This window comes from Globicephala melas, chromosome 3 (genome assembly GCF_963455315.2).
Source record: "Globicephala melas chromosome 3, mGloMel1.2, whole genome shotgun sequence".
In the NCBI taxonomy this organism is placed as follows: domain Eukaryota; kingdom Metazoa; phylum Chordata; class Mammalia; order Artiodactyla; family Delphinidae; genus Globicephala; species Globicephala melas.
In genome coordinates this window covers 156010432-156026902 of record NC_083316.1, presented here as the reverse complement: position 1 = coordinate 156026902, position 16471 = coordinate 156010432, and the positions used below count along the sequence as shown (strand labels likewise).

General features: G+C 48.1%; 1 protein-coding gene across 2 annotated transcripts; it reads left to right on the top strand.

Moving 5' to 3' along the window:
• Positions 1–7412: 7412 nt before the first annotated feature.
• Positions 7413–16055, top strand: ZNF672 (zinc finger protein 672). Of its 2 annotated transcripts, XM_030844704.2 has the most exons (4): positions 7413–7564; positions 11215–11370; positions 12085–12188; positions 13491–16055. In XM_030844704.2, exon 4 carries the CDS (start codon positions 13729–13731, stop codon positions 15127–15129), a length of 1401 nt encoding a protein of 466 aa, XP_030700564.1. In that variant the 5' UTR covers positions 7413–7564; positions 11215–11370; positions 12085–12188; positions 13491–13728; the 3' UTR covers positions 15130–16055. The 2 variants fall into 2 exon arrangements, with proteins under 2 accessions (XP_030700564.1, XP_030700565.1); XM_030844705.2 differs by lacking the exon at positions 7413–7564 and having other exon boundaries at positions 7978–11370.
• The last annotated feature ends 416 nt before the right edge of the window (positions 16056–16471 follow it).

Genomic DNA, 16471 nt, shown 5'->3' with positions numbered 1-16471 from the left:
AACATCTTAAATACATGTAATGCCCAGACTGCTCCTAGATCACATCCTGAGGTTCAGTAGCCTCCCTGATGTCTCCACTGGCCTCCCCCAGGGTTAACTCTCACTCACCAAGAGCAAAAGTGATCTCATCATGTATAGACTGTAATATCCCCAGCGGTTTTTCTGCTGAGTTTGGATAATGTTTCAGGTAGCAAGAGGTTAGCTTCTGAGTCACCCTTGTCCTGGGTTTCCTCTTACTTCTCTGACCTGTTGGTTAATTCCTTCATACAGTGTGTTTACTGAGTGTCTGCTACATGCCAGGAACTAGCAGCATGTAACTTATAGTCTGTGGTGCTCATTTTATAAATTGGCGATATTCAAACTAATCACAACTCAGAAATATGTTTTACCTTGCAACCTAGTATACATATATGTATGTAAATATATTCATAACAGAAGTTTCAGGAAAAGATCTTTACTCAATATGCAAACCGTATTAATATTTGCTATACTATTATTTTTAATGCTGGTGGAGACCTATTCTGTTGATTTCATGAGCCACTCACAGTTTGAAAACCCTGCCCTAAATGTCAGTGCTTCCCAGGCCCTGATGCTAGCCTCTTACCTCATGCAGCCTAATTTCTCTGAAAGCCCTCTACCAAGTGCATGGCTCTGACTCCTACCCATGGCTACTGCTCGTTCCTTGGACCTCTGTCTCTACCCAGAATCCCCACAGATCACATTCTGAGATCCAGAAGCTTCTCAGACCACTGGCCAGTCCATGGCTGCCTCTCACTCATTGTGTACAAATCTGATTTCATCCCCTTTTCCCAAATCCTGCTGCTGCTTCTATATTTACTTTGTTGGTGAATGGTTCTAATCATCAACCTATTTACTCCAATGAGAAACCTAGAAGACATCCTAAATGAATCCCACTGTCTTCACTCTGCATCACATTAAGTATCTCAGAGAGATCCCTCCTCTCCATTTCATTGCCATTGCTTCAGCTTAGACCTTCCTCACCTCCCCTGTAGATAATATACCTCAAGAATCTTCTAAATTAGCTCTGTAGAATAGAACTTTGAGCAATGATGCTAATTTCTGTAACCACACTGTTCAATATGGTAGCCACTAGCCATGTGAGGGGTGCTTGAGAGCTTAAAATGTGGCTAGTGCAACTGAGGAACTAAAATTTTAAGTTAAGTTAGCCATACATGGCTGGTGACTAATATATTGGACAGCACAATATCAATGTTCTCCCCACCACAAGTGTACCGCCTTCCAGTCCCTGACACAAATAAACAACCAACCAACCCCTGTTGACGAATGAATGAAATATAAAAATATGAAAGCCATATAAAGATGTTAGTAACATCACCAATTACTAGGTAGCATCACAACTCATCTCTTTTATTAGTAACTTAATTTCTTCATACAAAAACTCTGTTATCTTCATGTTTAAAAGCTACCTTTATTAGTTTGTTTTTTTCTACCAGTAGAAACTACCTTTTATGGGTTTTTTCCTACTATCAGTCAAATATTTAATAAATACCACCATCAGTTGCTCATTAAACATATTAGTTGACTAGTGTATAGTGATAGAAAGCAGATCAGTAGTTGCCTAGGGGAGTGGTAGGAGAGATTACAAAGTAGCACACAGAAACTTGTGGGATGTATTTTCTATCTTGATTGTTAGGAAGATTTGATTTGTGTATACGTTTGTCAGAAGTTTTCAAACTTTACATTTCAATATCTGAAATTTTGTATGTCAATTATACCTCAGTAAAGCTGTTTTTAAAAAGATCTGATTGAATACTTGCTGCTCCCAGAAATAGAGTCTACCAATAAAGGTTGATAAAAGGGACAGCCTTTACTCAAATGCCAGAATTATTTCTACCCTTGTTAAATCTACTGGGTTTTCCAGAAGTAAATTATTTTCCCTGACTTGCTCATGTCATTTGACAATAAAAAAAGCAAACACTTATGCAGTGCTTATCTTGTACGGGCACTGTTCTGAGCAGTTTATATCTATTCATTTGATCCTCATGACAACAAACTGAGGTATATTGTACCTCCATTTTACAATTAAGGAGCTAGAGGTTAAATAACTTGATCCAGTTTAGTGGAGAGTTGGAGAGAACAGACTGGAAAGGCAGGTTGGAACAGGTGAAAAAGGGACTTAATATCGTATCAGGAGAGTAAACTTCATTTAGTGGTTAATAAAAACCTTTGACAGTTTTTGAGCAGGAGTACGACACAGCCAGAGCTTATTTTAGGGAAATTCATATGGCAGTTCATAGCTGTATTCGCCGATGCCTGGAACACTACCTGGCATATAGTAGGCCCTCCATAAATATCTTGAATATTTATGGAACCATGTTGGGAGTTAGTTATTGATGTAGATTTGTGGAGAAAGACAACCATTGGGATCCAATATTTTCAAGTTGTCAAATATGCCCATAACTTTACTCTTGACCTTCTAACTTTCTCTCACTACACTCATTATTACTGTTCCAATTATCATTCCCCTCTATAATGACTCCCATAAGAAACAAAAATACACCTTCCTGTATTTTCTCTTCATGGTTTGAGTTCTCCCCTCCATAGCTACACAAAAGAAAGTTCTGTAATCGAGCCCTCTTTCACATGTGTGTCAAACCTTGTGTACAGTCATCATGTACAAATTTCTCTTTTCCAGGTTAAATATTCTCAGCCCATTCAGTTATGTGATGTATCTATCACCATCCTAGTCACTCCTCTGGGACTGGCCAATGTCACTTAAATGCATGACATCAATACCGAACAGTGAGTCCAGAAATATCCTAATTAGTCCATTCATCTGGCTTGAAAAGCTTTGGAATTATCCTCAACCAGTCATCCTTTACACCAGGGGTCCCCAAACCCCGGGCCACGGACCAGTACTGGTCCGTGCCTGTTAGGAACTGGGCCAAATGGCAGGAGGTGAGTGGCAGGCAAGCAAGCAAAGCTTCATCTGTATTTACAGCCGCTCCCCATCGCTTGCATTACCACCTGAGCTCCGCCTTCTGTCAGATCAGCGGTAGCATTAGATTTTTATAGGACCGTGAACCCTTCTGTGAACTGCGCATGTGAGGGATATAAGTTGCGTGCTCCTTATGAGAATCTAATGCCTGATGATCTGAGGTGGAGCTGAGGGAGTGATGCTAGCGCTGGGGGATGGCTGCAAATACAGATTATCATTAACAGAGGTTTGACTGCACAGAGACCACAATAAGTCAATTGCTTGCAGACTCATATCAAAACCCTATCAGTGAGTGGCAAGTGACAATTAAGCTGCATCTGGTGGCAGGCTTTATAGTGGCAAGTGAGTTGATGTACTTCAATTGTACAGCTGCATCTGCTGGCAGACTTTAAGTCAGAATAGGACACATTTCAGTCCACGCATGGCCCGCCCATTATTTTATTTACCACTTCCATCCGCGCCTCTTTCCCACACTTGTCTCAGTCATGTTTTGGTAAGCCCACAAGCTAACCCTAGCCAAAATGAGTAAAAAACAAATGTCGCTGGAGAGCTTCTTTGAAAAGGGGGAAAGACCCAATGATGGGACAGCAGAAGACTCTAAGACGCCAACAAAAAGAAAGCTGCATTTAAAAGAAAATACCAGGAGTCCTACTTAAATTATGGGTTCATTGCAACAGGTGATTCACATTCTCCAAGCCCGCTTTGTATAATATGTGGCGACTGGCTATGCAGCGAAGCCATGAAACCTTCAAAACTGCTTTGCCACATGAAGACCAAGCACCCTGCATTAAAAGACAAGCCTTTGGGGTTTTTCAAGAGAAAAAAATGTGAACACGAAGAACAGAAGCAATTATTGAAGGCCACCACTTCATCAAATGTGTCTACACTGAGAGCATCATTCTTAGTGGCTAACTGCATTGCTAAAGCTGAGAAGTCTTTTACTATCGGTGAAGAGTTGATCCTGCCTGCTGCTAAGGACATTTGCTGTGAACTTTTAGGAGACCCTGCAGTTCGAAAGGTGGCACGTGTTCCTCTTTTGGCTAGCACCATAACTAGACGAATTGATGAAGTAGCAGAAGATATTGAGGCACAATTGTTAGGGGTAATGAGTCACCGTGGTACCCAATCCAGGTTGACAGGTCTACTGATGTTGACAACAAGGCAATAATGCTTGTTTTTGTGCAATGTATTTTTCAGGAGGATGTGCATCAGGATATGTTATGTGCACTTTTGTTGCTAGCCAACACCACAGCTGCAGAACTATTCAAGTCTTTGAATGATTACATATCAGGAAAACTGAATTGGTCATTTTGTGTTGGTATATGCACGGACGGAGCAGCTGCCATGACTGGATGGCTTTCTGGTTTCACTACCTGGGTCAAAGAGTTTGCTTCTGAATGTGAGTCTACACACTGTGTCATCCATAGAAAAATGCTGGCTAGCTGAAAAATGTCACCTGGACTTAACGTTTTTCAGGATGTGATTAAAATCATCAACCACATTAAAGTACATGCCCTTAACTCACATCTCTTCATGTAGCTCTGTGAGGAGATGGACGCAGAGCACACACGTCTTCTCTTATACAGAGAAGTGAGATGGCTTCTAAAGGTAGATCACTGGCCAGAGTTTTTGAGTTATGAGAGCTGCTCCAGAGATTTTTAGAAAAACAGTCACCACTGGCAGCACATTTCAGTGACACAGAATGGGTTGCAAAACTTGCTTACTTGTGTGACATATTCAACCTGCTCAGTGAACTCAATCTGTCACTTCAGGGGAGAACGACAACTGTGTTCAAGTCAGCAGATAAAGTGGCTGCATTCAAAGCCAAACTGGAATTAAGGGGGCAATGAGTGAACATTGGGATTTTTGACATTTAAACATCAGCAGAGATTTTTGAAAGAGACTGAGCCAGGGCCTTCTTTCTCCCAGCTGGTGCATGATCACCTATCTCAGCTTTCAGAAGAGTTTGTGCATTACTTCCCAACCACAAAAGATCCCCGAACTGGGAAGGAATGGATCCTCGACCCATTTGTGAATAAGCCAGGTGAATCAACTTCATGCTAGAAGAGGATAAACTGCTTGAGATCGCAAGTGACAGTGCCCTTAAAAGTATGTTTGAGACAACTTCAAATCTCCATACATTCTGGATTAAAGTCAAGGCCGAATATCCTGAGATTGCCACAAAAGCACTGAAAAGCCTGATTCCATTTCCAGCATCCTATCTTTGTGAAGCAGGGTTTTCTGCAGTGACAGCGACCAAAATGAGATTACGGAGTAGGCTGGACATAAGCAACACACTTCGGGTGTCACTGTCTCCCATTGCCCCCAGATGGGACCATCTAGTTGCAGGAAAACAAGCTCAGGGCTCCCACTGATTCTGCATTATGGTGAGTTGTATAATTATTTCATTATATATTACAATGTAATAATAATAGAAATAATGTGCACAATAAATGTAATGCTCTTTAATCACCCCGAAACTGTCCCCCACCCCCCACCCTGGTCTGTGGAAAAACTGTCTTCCACGAAACAGTTCCCTGGTGCCAAAAAGGTTGGGGACCACTGCTCTACACAATGCTACCTTAAAATGTACCTACATCTCCCACCTCCATTCCTTTCTGGTTCAGGCTGTCATCACCCTAGGCCTGCATCCTGTGTCTGTTTTCCACTTACTTGCCTCCTGCTGCCAGACTTGTACTCCTTACACCATGATGCTATACATGGATCAGCAGACATTCATTGAGTATCTGTGATGAGCAGGTACTGTGCTCATGCTTCAGGGCATTGTTTATGAGTAGGGCAAAGCCCCTCCCTTAAACTATGGGGGAGAAAAGCACATTCTAGCATAGGCATCTCCAGGTTTATGGAGATGGCATTTGACTAAACTGTTAAGAATGTGTGGATTTCAAAGCAGAGTTCAATTGCATTCCAAAACCACCACAAGCTAGGAGGAGAAGCATGGATTAGATTCTTCCTCATATCCTTCCAAAAGAACCAACCCTGCTGACACTTGAGCTCAGACTTCTAGACTCCAGAACTGTGAGAAAATAAACTTCTGTTGCTTAAGTCACTCAGTTTGTAGTACTTTGTTACAACAGCCCTAGGAAACTAATACAAGCCCCAAACTAGAAACAACCCAAATGTCCATCAGCTGTATTTATTCAGTAAAACAGGTAAAGTATGGTATAGTCACACAATGGAATACTATACAGCAACAAAAATGAACTAACTACAACCACACTCAACAATACGAATAAACCTTACATATGTAAAGTTAAGCAAAAGTATCAGACTCAAAAAGAGTACATATAGTATGATTCCGTGTATATAAAGTCAAAACTATAAATTAGCCCAAACTAATTTATGGTGTCAGGATTATGGTTACCCTTTCTGTGGGAGTAGAGACAAGAAGTGGGCCAAAGGGTTTTCTGGGGTTCTGGAAATATTCCATTTCTTAATATGTGTGCTTATGCATGGGTTTGTTTAGTTTATAAAAAAGCAAGGGGAAGGTCTGAGGGATCTAAGTGTACACTGATTTAGGGAACCCCTGAGCAGAGAAGAGGGGTCGAAGCTCTGGATGAGTGGCAGGATGTGTGGTACTAAGTGACCTTGAAAGGAAGATTAGAAATGGTAAACAATGGTCCTGAGAGCCATCATCCAGAGTCTGATAGGCAGCCCTGAAGAGGCGATAGTCACATTCCCCAAAGCGTTTCCGGAAACCAACACTAACAGCACATCTCAGTGGAACAAGACATTGCACAGAGAGCTCAGCCAGTAAGATCTTGTAGAGACAATTGGCAAGCAGGCCAGGAGTACCCCCAACCCTGGCAGTGCGACCCTGGAAAGGTCATTAATTTGTGGGTGCCTCCTTGGCAGAGCTGTGGCGAGGATTAAGGTAATAGGTATGAAGTCTGGTCTCAATGTAAGAAGTCACTAACTTACTGCCGGGACTGTTCGGGCGGGTGGCCCCCAAGGCCACACAGCGCCGGGCATCCGTATCCCCGGCTGTAGCACCCGCGGGGACCCCCTTTGGCGACCCAGCGGGCGCCTGTGAGCCGCAGGAAGGCCATACAGGGCATTTGGACCCAGCCACTGGATGCTGAGGCGGTGCACGTGGGTCAGCGCCTTTTCCTCTGATTGGGGTGGAAGAGACCCGGGGAGGGGACGTGGACAAAGGAGGAGGCAGAGACTGGTTAAGCCTGGGAAGAAGGCGGGGCCTTGACAAGGGAGGGAGGCGGGACCGGAGTCTCCCTAGGCTCCGCCTTTTAGCTCCGCCCCCTTACTGGGAATTCTAGCTTGGGCAGGCGAGGCTGAACCTTTAGTGGAGCCTTCTTACGTCTCCTAGTCCTCCCAGCAACCGGTGACGTGGCCCTCATGAGGCACACCACTGGCTAAACCGGGAGAGCGGGGCTGGAGCGTGACCCCCAATCCCGAGGCACCTCCCAGCTCCCCCCACTCGGCGGCCCCGCGCTCCGCCAGGTCCTTCCCTCCTTTCCCCGCCCCAGTCCCGCAGTGCGGCAGGCTGGGGTCGGCGAGCCAGCTGAGTGCGAGCCGCGCGGTGTCCGAGGATCCAGTCGGCGACCGGTGAGGGGACCGAAGGGCCGGGAGGGAGGGTTAGCGCCGGGCAGTGGTCCCCAACTTGCGCCCGGCTTCTTCCCTCCGCTCCGGGCGACTAGGGTTTGCAGCCGTCGAGAACGACGCCCCGGCAACGAGTGACGCGGCGCCGCAGCGGAGCAAGCGATTGGCCGGCGCACGCCCGCCGCTGCCTCGCGGCCTGCTCCTCCCAGGCCTTGCCCTCCGTATGTACTCGCCAGTCCTCCCTTGGTGACCTTCGTGGCTGGCGGCCCCACGATGCGGACATCGCCAGGCTGAGTCAGTTTAAAAGGGCAGCGGCAGCCTCTGGGCTCGGTCGATGTTAAACGCTCCCTACTCTCCACTACGTTTTTGGTGCCCTGTCTTGCCCTTCGCGTGGGCTGGCGCCAAGTGTGAAGAGCTGGGGTGGGCCCGGGGTGGGAAGTTTCGTGCAAGGAGAATCTGACCAGTAACTCGTGACGAAAACTGACTGATGCACCCGGGATTGGCTGCGCTGCGGGAGGGCCAGGGAAGGCGACCTGCTCCTGTGGGGCGTTCCTCATTCCTCGAATAGTTGTGCTCAGCTCCCGTTAAGTACTAGGCACCAAGTCTTAAAATGAGTAACCAATGTCACTACTTACTCTCGAAGCTGCCGGTGTGTGGGGAGGGTCTACGAAAGCCCCACACTGCTCTAATCCTGTTAAGTAGTGTTCTTTTGGGGGGTGGGTCGGGGGGAAAAGACTTAAAAAAGGTCTTGCAGAACGTTTAGGATGCTTAGGTGGTAAGAGTCAGACCTCTTTTTCAGGGTTCCATAAAATTTACCTGGGGAGAGTAAATCCTAAAAACTCGGCAACTGCAGTTCTCAGACTTAACACCTTCCCTCTTTTCATAGGAAACATGACCGCAGCTTCCTTCACTGAGTTTTCTCAGGCAGGAGTGTTAGACACCCCAGGTCCCCTGTCCAAGGTCACACAGCTGGTAATGGAAGACCCAGAATTTGGACACTTGCCTCTCCGGTCTCCTACACAGGTTGCAGTTAAGGACTTAGTAAACCAAGCCAGAGTATTTGCAGTATATGCAGTGGATAGGGCTGTGGAGGATAAGATGACTAGAGAGACGCCCTCTCCTCCAGGAACCTAACGTTTGAAAGAATTGTATTCCAGATTAATACATCATTTAAAAAAAGTATTAGATGCCTTATGTGTGCCCAACTTCTTGCTAGGCCTATAGGAAGAGTGCAAAAGTACCATATAGTCCCTTCCTTATCCCAGTTCTGGGCTCCTCTGGCTCTTCTGGGCTGTAGTCTTGCCCATGTGTGAAAGGAACATAGAGAATAATCTATCCTACTATGTTCTCTCCCTGTTAACATACATACATTCTCCACACTTCCCAGATTTCACAGGAAAATCTTTGTGAAAAAACCTTGCAAAAGAATCTGTTTGGATCATGATCGGGCTTGGGTACTTGGAATGGGGAGGGAGCTGTCATTCCTGTTTCCACCAACTCCTTGAACATGTCAGACTGGATCCGAAGCCGGAAGGGGCAATGTCTTTTAAAGTACTGGACCTTGTTTCTGTTATGGGAAAAAGGGAAGTGAGGACTGGCCATTCTGGTGCTCTGGATTTCATACCCCATGCTCACCTAGAAAAGAGACCGAAACCTTTCCAGAGTAGATTGGGAATCACTGTTTTGGAGGAGTGAAGGTGCTCAGTAGGGCTTCTCTGAGGAGGGATTATTGGAGCAGAGCCCTGAATGAAGGAGGAGAAAGGGCTTTCAGGTAGAAAGAACTACAAGTGGAAAGGCCCCAAAGCAGGCTCCAGAGGGTCAGGGAAACGATTCCATCCATCCAGTTCCTCCCCCCTCCTCCTCCCAACAGTGAGAAGTGGGTTATTTGCTTCTAGATGGATGTAAATTTCAGCAGCCTCTAGGGGTGTCTCAGAGTCCTGGAGACTACATTGTCATTAGGGCTGGGCAACAGACTTCAGGACTGGGACCAGGGTGGGGGTTAAGTATATATAGAGAGGCCAGCAGAAGAATCTTCTCTCCCGAATGCAGCTACTGCTCCCCAAACCACTTCTTAGGCTGACCGTTTCCTTTCCTCTACCAGGACCGCAAAGGAATCCACCGCAGAGTACACAGAGTGAGCCCCGGTCCCATGGTGGTCCCTGGGGCCGCCAGGGGCTTCCTGCTGCACTGCTGCCAGCTGGCCAGGGCCAGGAAGGGTTGGGGACTATCGGGGAGAGCCCGAGACGGGCCTCCCAGCCTACCATCCCCTTCCTGTCCCTGGACCCACCTGCCATCCTTGTGGCTCTGGATGAGCTTGCACCACAGGGGAACCTCAAGTCACACAGGGGTAACCAGTAGTACCCACCTCAAAGGACTACTGGGAGGATGAAAGGGGTACATACACAGAAACATATGAGAGCCATTCCATATTGATGCTAGTAATAACTGGAGAGCAGCAGTGATAGGCTTTGCATGAGTTATAACCCCAAGTCCCAACCAGGTCTCCTAGATGGCAGTACGGATATTCACTTTCCTGAAGAGCAGATGGGCCCTCTGGAGGGTATGGCCAGAGCCCCACATCTTAGGAGATGAGGAGAGTGGCTATCTTCTGGTTACTGAGGCTCTAAGGGTCAGGGCAGTTGGTGACCTCTTCCCATGCAGTCCCCTTCAGGGACTGTGAGGTGGGTCAGCCTCCCTTTGTACATTGTTCCAGCGTTTGGAAAGGCCATTTGGCAAACACTATCTAATAGAACAGAAATGTGAGCCACATTTGTAATCATCACTTTTCTTAAAAACAGGTGAAATAAATTTTAAAACTATATTTCATTTAACCCAATATATATAAAATATTATTTCAATATATAGTCAACATTAAACATTATTAATGAGATATTTTGTATTCTTTTTTCATACTAAGTCTTTGAAGTTAGGAGTGTATTTGACCTATAGCACGTCTCACTTTGGACCAGCCACATTTCAAGTTTCAGTTGCCACATGTGGCTTGTGGCCACTGTAGCAGACAGCACAGCTGAGACAGCCCTCAGACCCACTCCTGCAGCCCAGACCAGTTTTATCCAACTCTGGCTTCAAGATGGAGGAATTGTGAGATGATCACTTGCCCCAGAAATGTTGGCCTGGCAGAAGAGATAACCAGGGAGGAAAATCTTTATACTGACTGAACAACACAACTCAGAAGAAAAAGAACTACATTTCTCTCACAGTAGATTGTTAGTAAATGTAGTAAATCCTGATTAAGTCCAACACTCCTGTGAACAGTTAGATATGGCATGAAATGCCTGCAATATCTATTAAGAAAAAAGTTTCATGGTATACGAAACATTTATTGTGAATATTAATTTTTGCCATTACCTTATCTTCTTAGTAATTGTCTTTTATTAATTATGTATAAGTTTGTAAGTATTAAATACTTGAAAGTTACTAAAATACTTTAAAGTATTGAACAATTAGGACTTTTCATCAATTCACACGTAATTACCCCCTTCCCTCTTTCGAAGCCTCCCTTGTACTTATTTTTTTCCAAAAATCAAAGAAATTTGGTGGTATAGCAACTTCAGAACTCAATCAGGAAAATGATGGTTAGGACAGTCTAGAAATTGTTCTTCTTTTGGCACAGTAATATTTTTTTTTTCTTTCAGATTTCTTCCCAAGCATAGACCCTTTCCTTCCAGGGCAAGCTCCAGCATGGGGTGAGGTACAGAAGAGAGACTTGAAGGATACACCCTGGCACTCAAGCACAAAACCCGCACCCTTGACCAGGGTCTCTTATTCCATGTCTGTGATGGGGCAAAATGGTATCTTTGTTTATATGTCATTTATGTGTGTGTGTTTTCATTTGTGCATTTGTCTTTCCTTCCTTGGGCATGTGCCCTTGAAGGCAGTAGCCTGGCAGAGGGTGTAATCCCAGAAACTTGGCCTGAGAGGTGCCAGGGTCTCCAGAGACACTCAGGTGAGGGGGAATACTCACTAGGACATAAGCATTGCTCTCTTTGCCATTTGGGATCAACCACTGACCCTTGAGAGAAGGTTGTATTCACACAAGGGCGAACATTCTTTTGAATTTGACCAGCTATAATTAGCAGCCCAAGCAAGTGCCTGGGCTGAAAACTGTCTCTGGAAGAACCAAGAAACTCCCTCTAAAGTCTGCTCTCAGGTCTGCAGAGGGGCTCTTGCCCCTGCTTGCAGATTTTGTTTAAAACTCATCCTCTTTGAATAAGATGTCTAGGATTTAAAATACTCCAGACACCCCCCCCCAAAAAAAAATAGTGTATGGGCTGGGGTAGGGTGGGGGGAGTGTCATAGATGAAACAAAATAGCAAAATGTAAATAGATGCTGAAGGTGAGTGAGTGATTTGTGGTACTATTCTTGTTAGTTTTTTATATTTGAAAATATCCATTTTAAAAATACTCTCTTCCAAGAAATGTTTCCTTCTTTCTCTTCTACCTGCATCTGTCCCCTTTGCTCAGTTTAAATTCACATTGTCCCTCTTATTTTATCCTTCCTGCAGGGCACAGCACATCCTGCTCCAGAGGCACAGGGAGAGAACATGCTATATCCACCACTCCTTCCCAAGAAGGAGGGGAACAGAAGCTTCAGAGCCCACCCCTGCAGGTCTGTAGTTTTAAAGGCTTTTTTCAATTGACCCTATTTGCGTCCAAAAGATGAGGACCCCATCTATGGGGTGTTTTAACCACAGCTCTGGGTATTTGAGTTTCCATCTGCTAATAAGAAAGTGACTGATGACTATTTTGTTTGCTTACTCTCACTGATCTGTTGGGTGACATGGCCTATAACTTATAGTGACTATACCTGTCTCCCGTGTCCCACTGAACTGAACTGGGGACAGATCCATGGGTCTTGAGGGGAACAGTCAGTGGTGAGGCCAGTCAGGTGAGGAGAGCAGCCCAATTTGTGCTCTAAATAAAGGGCACAGGAGGTTCTGTGCACAAATGCTGACCCTGCTCACAGAGAGCCACCTGGACCAACTTGTCAGAAGGATTCAGGGATACCACTTGAGATAAAGAAAACGGCAGAGCAGATTCCATCCCCATAAAGGGGCTTCTTTGCTACTGCAGGTTCTCAGATCCCTGGAGCTGGGGCAATGAGGAAAGTCTGCAGAATGTTTGCAAACAACTTGAATGCCCTGAGAATTAGAAAGGATGTCCCTTCCTTCTCCCCAGCCTTCCCTAGAAATGGGAAGATCACTTCTTTGATAATGCCATCAACTTTTGATAATATTCTTTGTGAATTATCCATGCTTCCTTTTACCCCTTTCCTGGGTCCTGAGTTGCTTTCTCAAGGTTAGGCCACAGAACTTTGAGACTGTGTACTGATGTGGTATGATTGTGTATCAGGTGCTGTCCAAAGCCAAGGAGCAATACTTTGGGTTTTCTCAGATACCTTCCCTTGCCCAGATCCCAGCCGTTCCTGAGCCTTTTGCCCAGGCTGCTGCTGGATAGGTTTATGCTTCACCGCTTCCAACCCAGGCCTGGCTGGGTTCACACTGGTTACTCAGGAAACCCTGGGTCTTCAGAGGAAGGTGTTGATGTGGTTTAGGCCCAGGGGACTTCTCATTTCCCATCCCTCCTTGGTCGTTCCCTAGTGCATCTCCAGGCCTAGGTCCCTGGGCTAAGGTCATAAAACAAGCTGGACACTCTTCCTTCCCTCCCGAACAGTGTACTGGAGGAAAGCTCCCCTCTTGAGTCCCTACTGCCCTTCCTGGTGGCACAAGGACCCCTCCCCCCCCATATTTCTAGGACTCCCATGGCTTTGCCTCCTCTTGGAGAATGGAACTCCAGAGATGGTCTAGCTGGGGAAGGTACAGAAAACAGGGAGCCTGTGCTTGCCCCTCCATTCCCCAAGGTGTAGCTGTCATAGATGTTGCTGGGGCTCATAGTGACCTTCTCCCTGCAGGGCTCACGGTACATGGTAAACCTAGCTGCAGCCCACCTCTGAAACAGCCACAGCACCTGCTGTGAGAGAAGGAACCCCGGAATCCGCGGACCAGTTTTCCGGGCCTCCCTCTCTTCCCTCTGCTACCGTTCCCTTTCTAGGCCTTAAGAAAACTGAAAATAACTCTCAGCTGGAGGAGGTGGACTCCAGAGTGTGAGTGGCACGCTGCACCCTGAGGGCGCCCGGCCTGGCCCTCATCATGCTCGCTGCTGCCTCAGAGGCAGCAGCCGGCAGGCCTTATGGGTGCAGTGAGTGTGGAAAGAGCTTCCGCTACAGTTCGGTGCTGCTGCGGCATGAGCGCGCCCATGGTGGCGACAGCCGCTTCCGCTGTCTAGAGTGCGGCGAGCGCTGCGCACAGGCCGCAGACCTCCGTGCGCACCGACGTGCTCATGCGGGCCAGACGCTCTACATCTGCAATGAGTGTGGCCAGAGCTTCCATCACAGCGGCCGCCTTGACCTACACCAGAGCGCGCACAGGCGGCGCAGCCGCTCCTGCCGCTGCCGAGCTTGCGGCCGCTGCTTCCCACACCTCCCGGCTCTGCTGCTGCACAGGCGCCACTGGCACCCTCCTGAGCTGCCCCGCCGCTGTCCGCTGTGCCCTCGTGCCTTCCGCCAGAGCGCACTGCGCTTCCACCAGGCACGGGCACACCCATGGGGGACACCGGCCGTGCCCGCTGACACGCTCCATCGCTGCACTCAGTGCCCGCGGGCCTTCCGCAGCGGTGCGGGACTTCGGAGCCATTTGCGTGTCCACACGGCCAGGAGCCCTGGTGACTCCACACTTCGGCAGCCAGGCACTTCGGACGCACACCAATGTAGTATGTGTGGCAAGAGCTTTGGCAAGAGCTCCACACTAACGCGACACCTGCAGACGCACTCGGGTGAGAAACCTTTCAAATGCCCAGAGTGCGGCAAGGGCTTCTTGGAGAGCGCCACCCTGGTGCGCCATCAGCGCACGCACACGGGCGAGAAGCCCTACGCCTGCAGCGACTGCGGGCGCCGCTTCAGTGAGAGCTCCACGCTGCTGCGCCATCGGCGCAGCCACCAGGGAGAGCGGCCACACGCATGCGCCACGTGTGGCAAGGGCTTCGGGCAGCGCTCCGACCTTGTGGTGCACCAGCGCATCCACACAGGCGAGAGGCCCTTCCCCTGTACCGAGTGTGGCCGCTGCTTCAGCGACCGCTCGGACCTCACAAAGCACAGGCGCACACACACAGGCGAGAAGCCCTACCGCTGTGAGTTGTGCGGCAAGCACTTCACGTGCGTGTCCAACCTCAACGTGCACCGGCGCAACCATGCCGGCCACAAGCCCCACAAGTGCCCTGAGTGTGGCAAAGCCTTCAGTGTGGGCTCCAAGCTGGCACTGCACCGCAAAACGCACCTGGGCGAGCGGCCGGCGGAATGTGCGGAGTGTGGCAAGTGTTTCAGCCACAGCCGCTCCCTGTCGCAACACCAGCGGGCCCACACACGTGCTCGCGCCGCCGCAGCTACAGCTGCCGCTGCCACTGAGGCCAAGGCGGGCACTGCCCTCATCTTTGCTGGGCAAGCAGGACAGGAAAAGCCAGGGCTTTTTGTGTCTCAGTTGAGAAAGACTTGCTGAGAGTCTTCTCCGGAGTGGGCTTGATAAGCACTTTCATAGTGCCATAGGGATGGGTGGGACAACTCGCAGATGGAGTTCTGTGGAAAGACAGCGTGGCATATTACCTTTCTCCATCTCTGTTGGTAGCACTTCACCTGGCCTCTCGCTGCACCCCTACACCTGCTTCCCCTGTCAGCTCTTTGCCTGTTCTCTGTCCGTCCTTCTCCCCCTCTGAGATGTAGGTGCAGGGGGAACCTCTCAGACCCCACACGTGGGAGAGCGCCCAAGTATTGGTGTGTCCCATCCCTGCTGCTGTGCTCTCAGGTGTTTCCTGTTTTCCCATCAGCATCCTGTCTTCTCTTGTCCCATCTCCTTTTTCCAGCCTGAGTGTCCTCTACCTCTTCTTTCTAGATACTTTTGGTGTACTGCCTCTTCAGTTAATGACCACAGATGTGGCTGGAGTCACAGGCCCTGTGGTTTTCTTGACTCTTCCTTTCACTTGACTGTTAGTCTCTCTGCTGCTTTCTCCCTCAGCTTCTGAGAGATGGGAAATTTGTGGAGAGATAGTGGGAAAGCTCACTTCACTGAAAGATATCTCCACGCCAGAAGCACCCGGAGAAGTGCTTCACACCATGTAAAGGTGGGCAGGAGCTCTCAGCGTGGCTGCCCACCTGTCCCATGGGACAGACCTGTTGGTGTACAGATCAAGGTGCCTCTCAGGACAGTGTTCTCCAGGTGGGGGACATCAACCCTGGGACCTGAGTCAAGACCACATGGGTCCACAAAGCTGGGCACTGCCAAGTGCAGTAAGAACGCTATACACAAATTAAGCTTGCAGCCATGAGGAAACTGAGCTCCACAGAGGCCACAGTGCAGGGATGAAAATTCCCTGTAATTGGCCGGCGATTTTTTTGCTTGCAGGTGGTGAAATAAAGAATTATTTGAGTTCCAGATGCCAAGAGCTCCCTTTGTCAAACCTGAGGCTGCTGTATTTGCAGACTTCAGGAGTCACCCAAGAGACAGGCCCTTTCAAAATTCCAAGGTCTCTGGTCTCTTCCCAAGCTAGCTCAGCAATCTTGCACATATAGGCCCCTCAGTTTTGCACTGGAAGGCAAGACTCTTTAGGGGCCCCTATACATTTGGTTCTCTTGGTTAGTGGAGAGTACAAATGTGGCCCAGGAACACATACCTCTAATCCTACTCCAGCCCAACCCTCTGGAATTACCTAGTGCCTTGCTTGAATGCAAGAGTGGAAGGAGTGCCAAAGCGAATTGGGAAAGAAAGCTGGGTCTTCAGGGTGGGTGCAGGTGGGGGTCTGCAGAGAGAAGAATAAGGCCTGCACTTAGGGTGCACTCAGGCACAT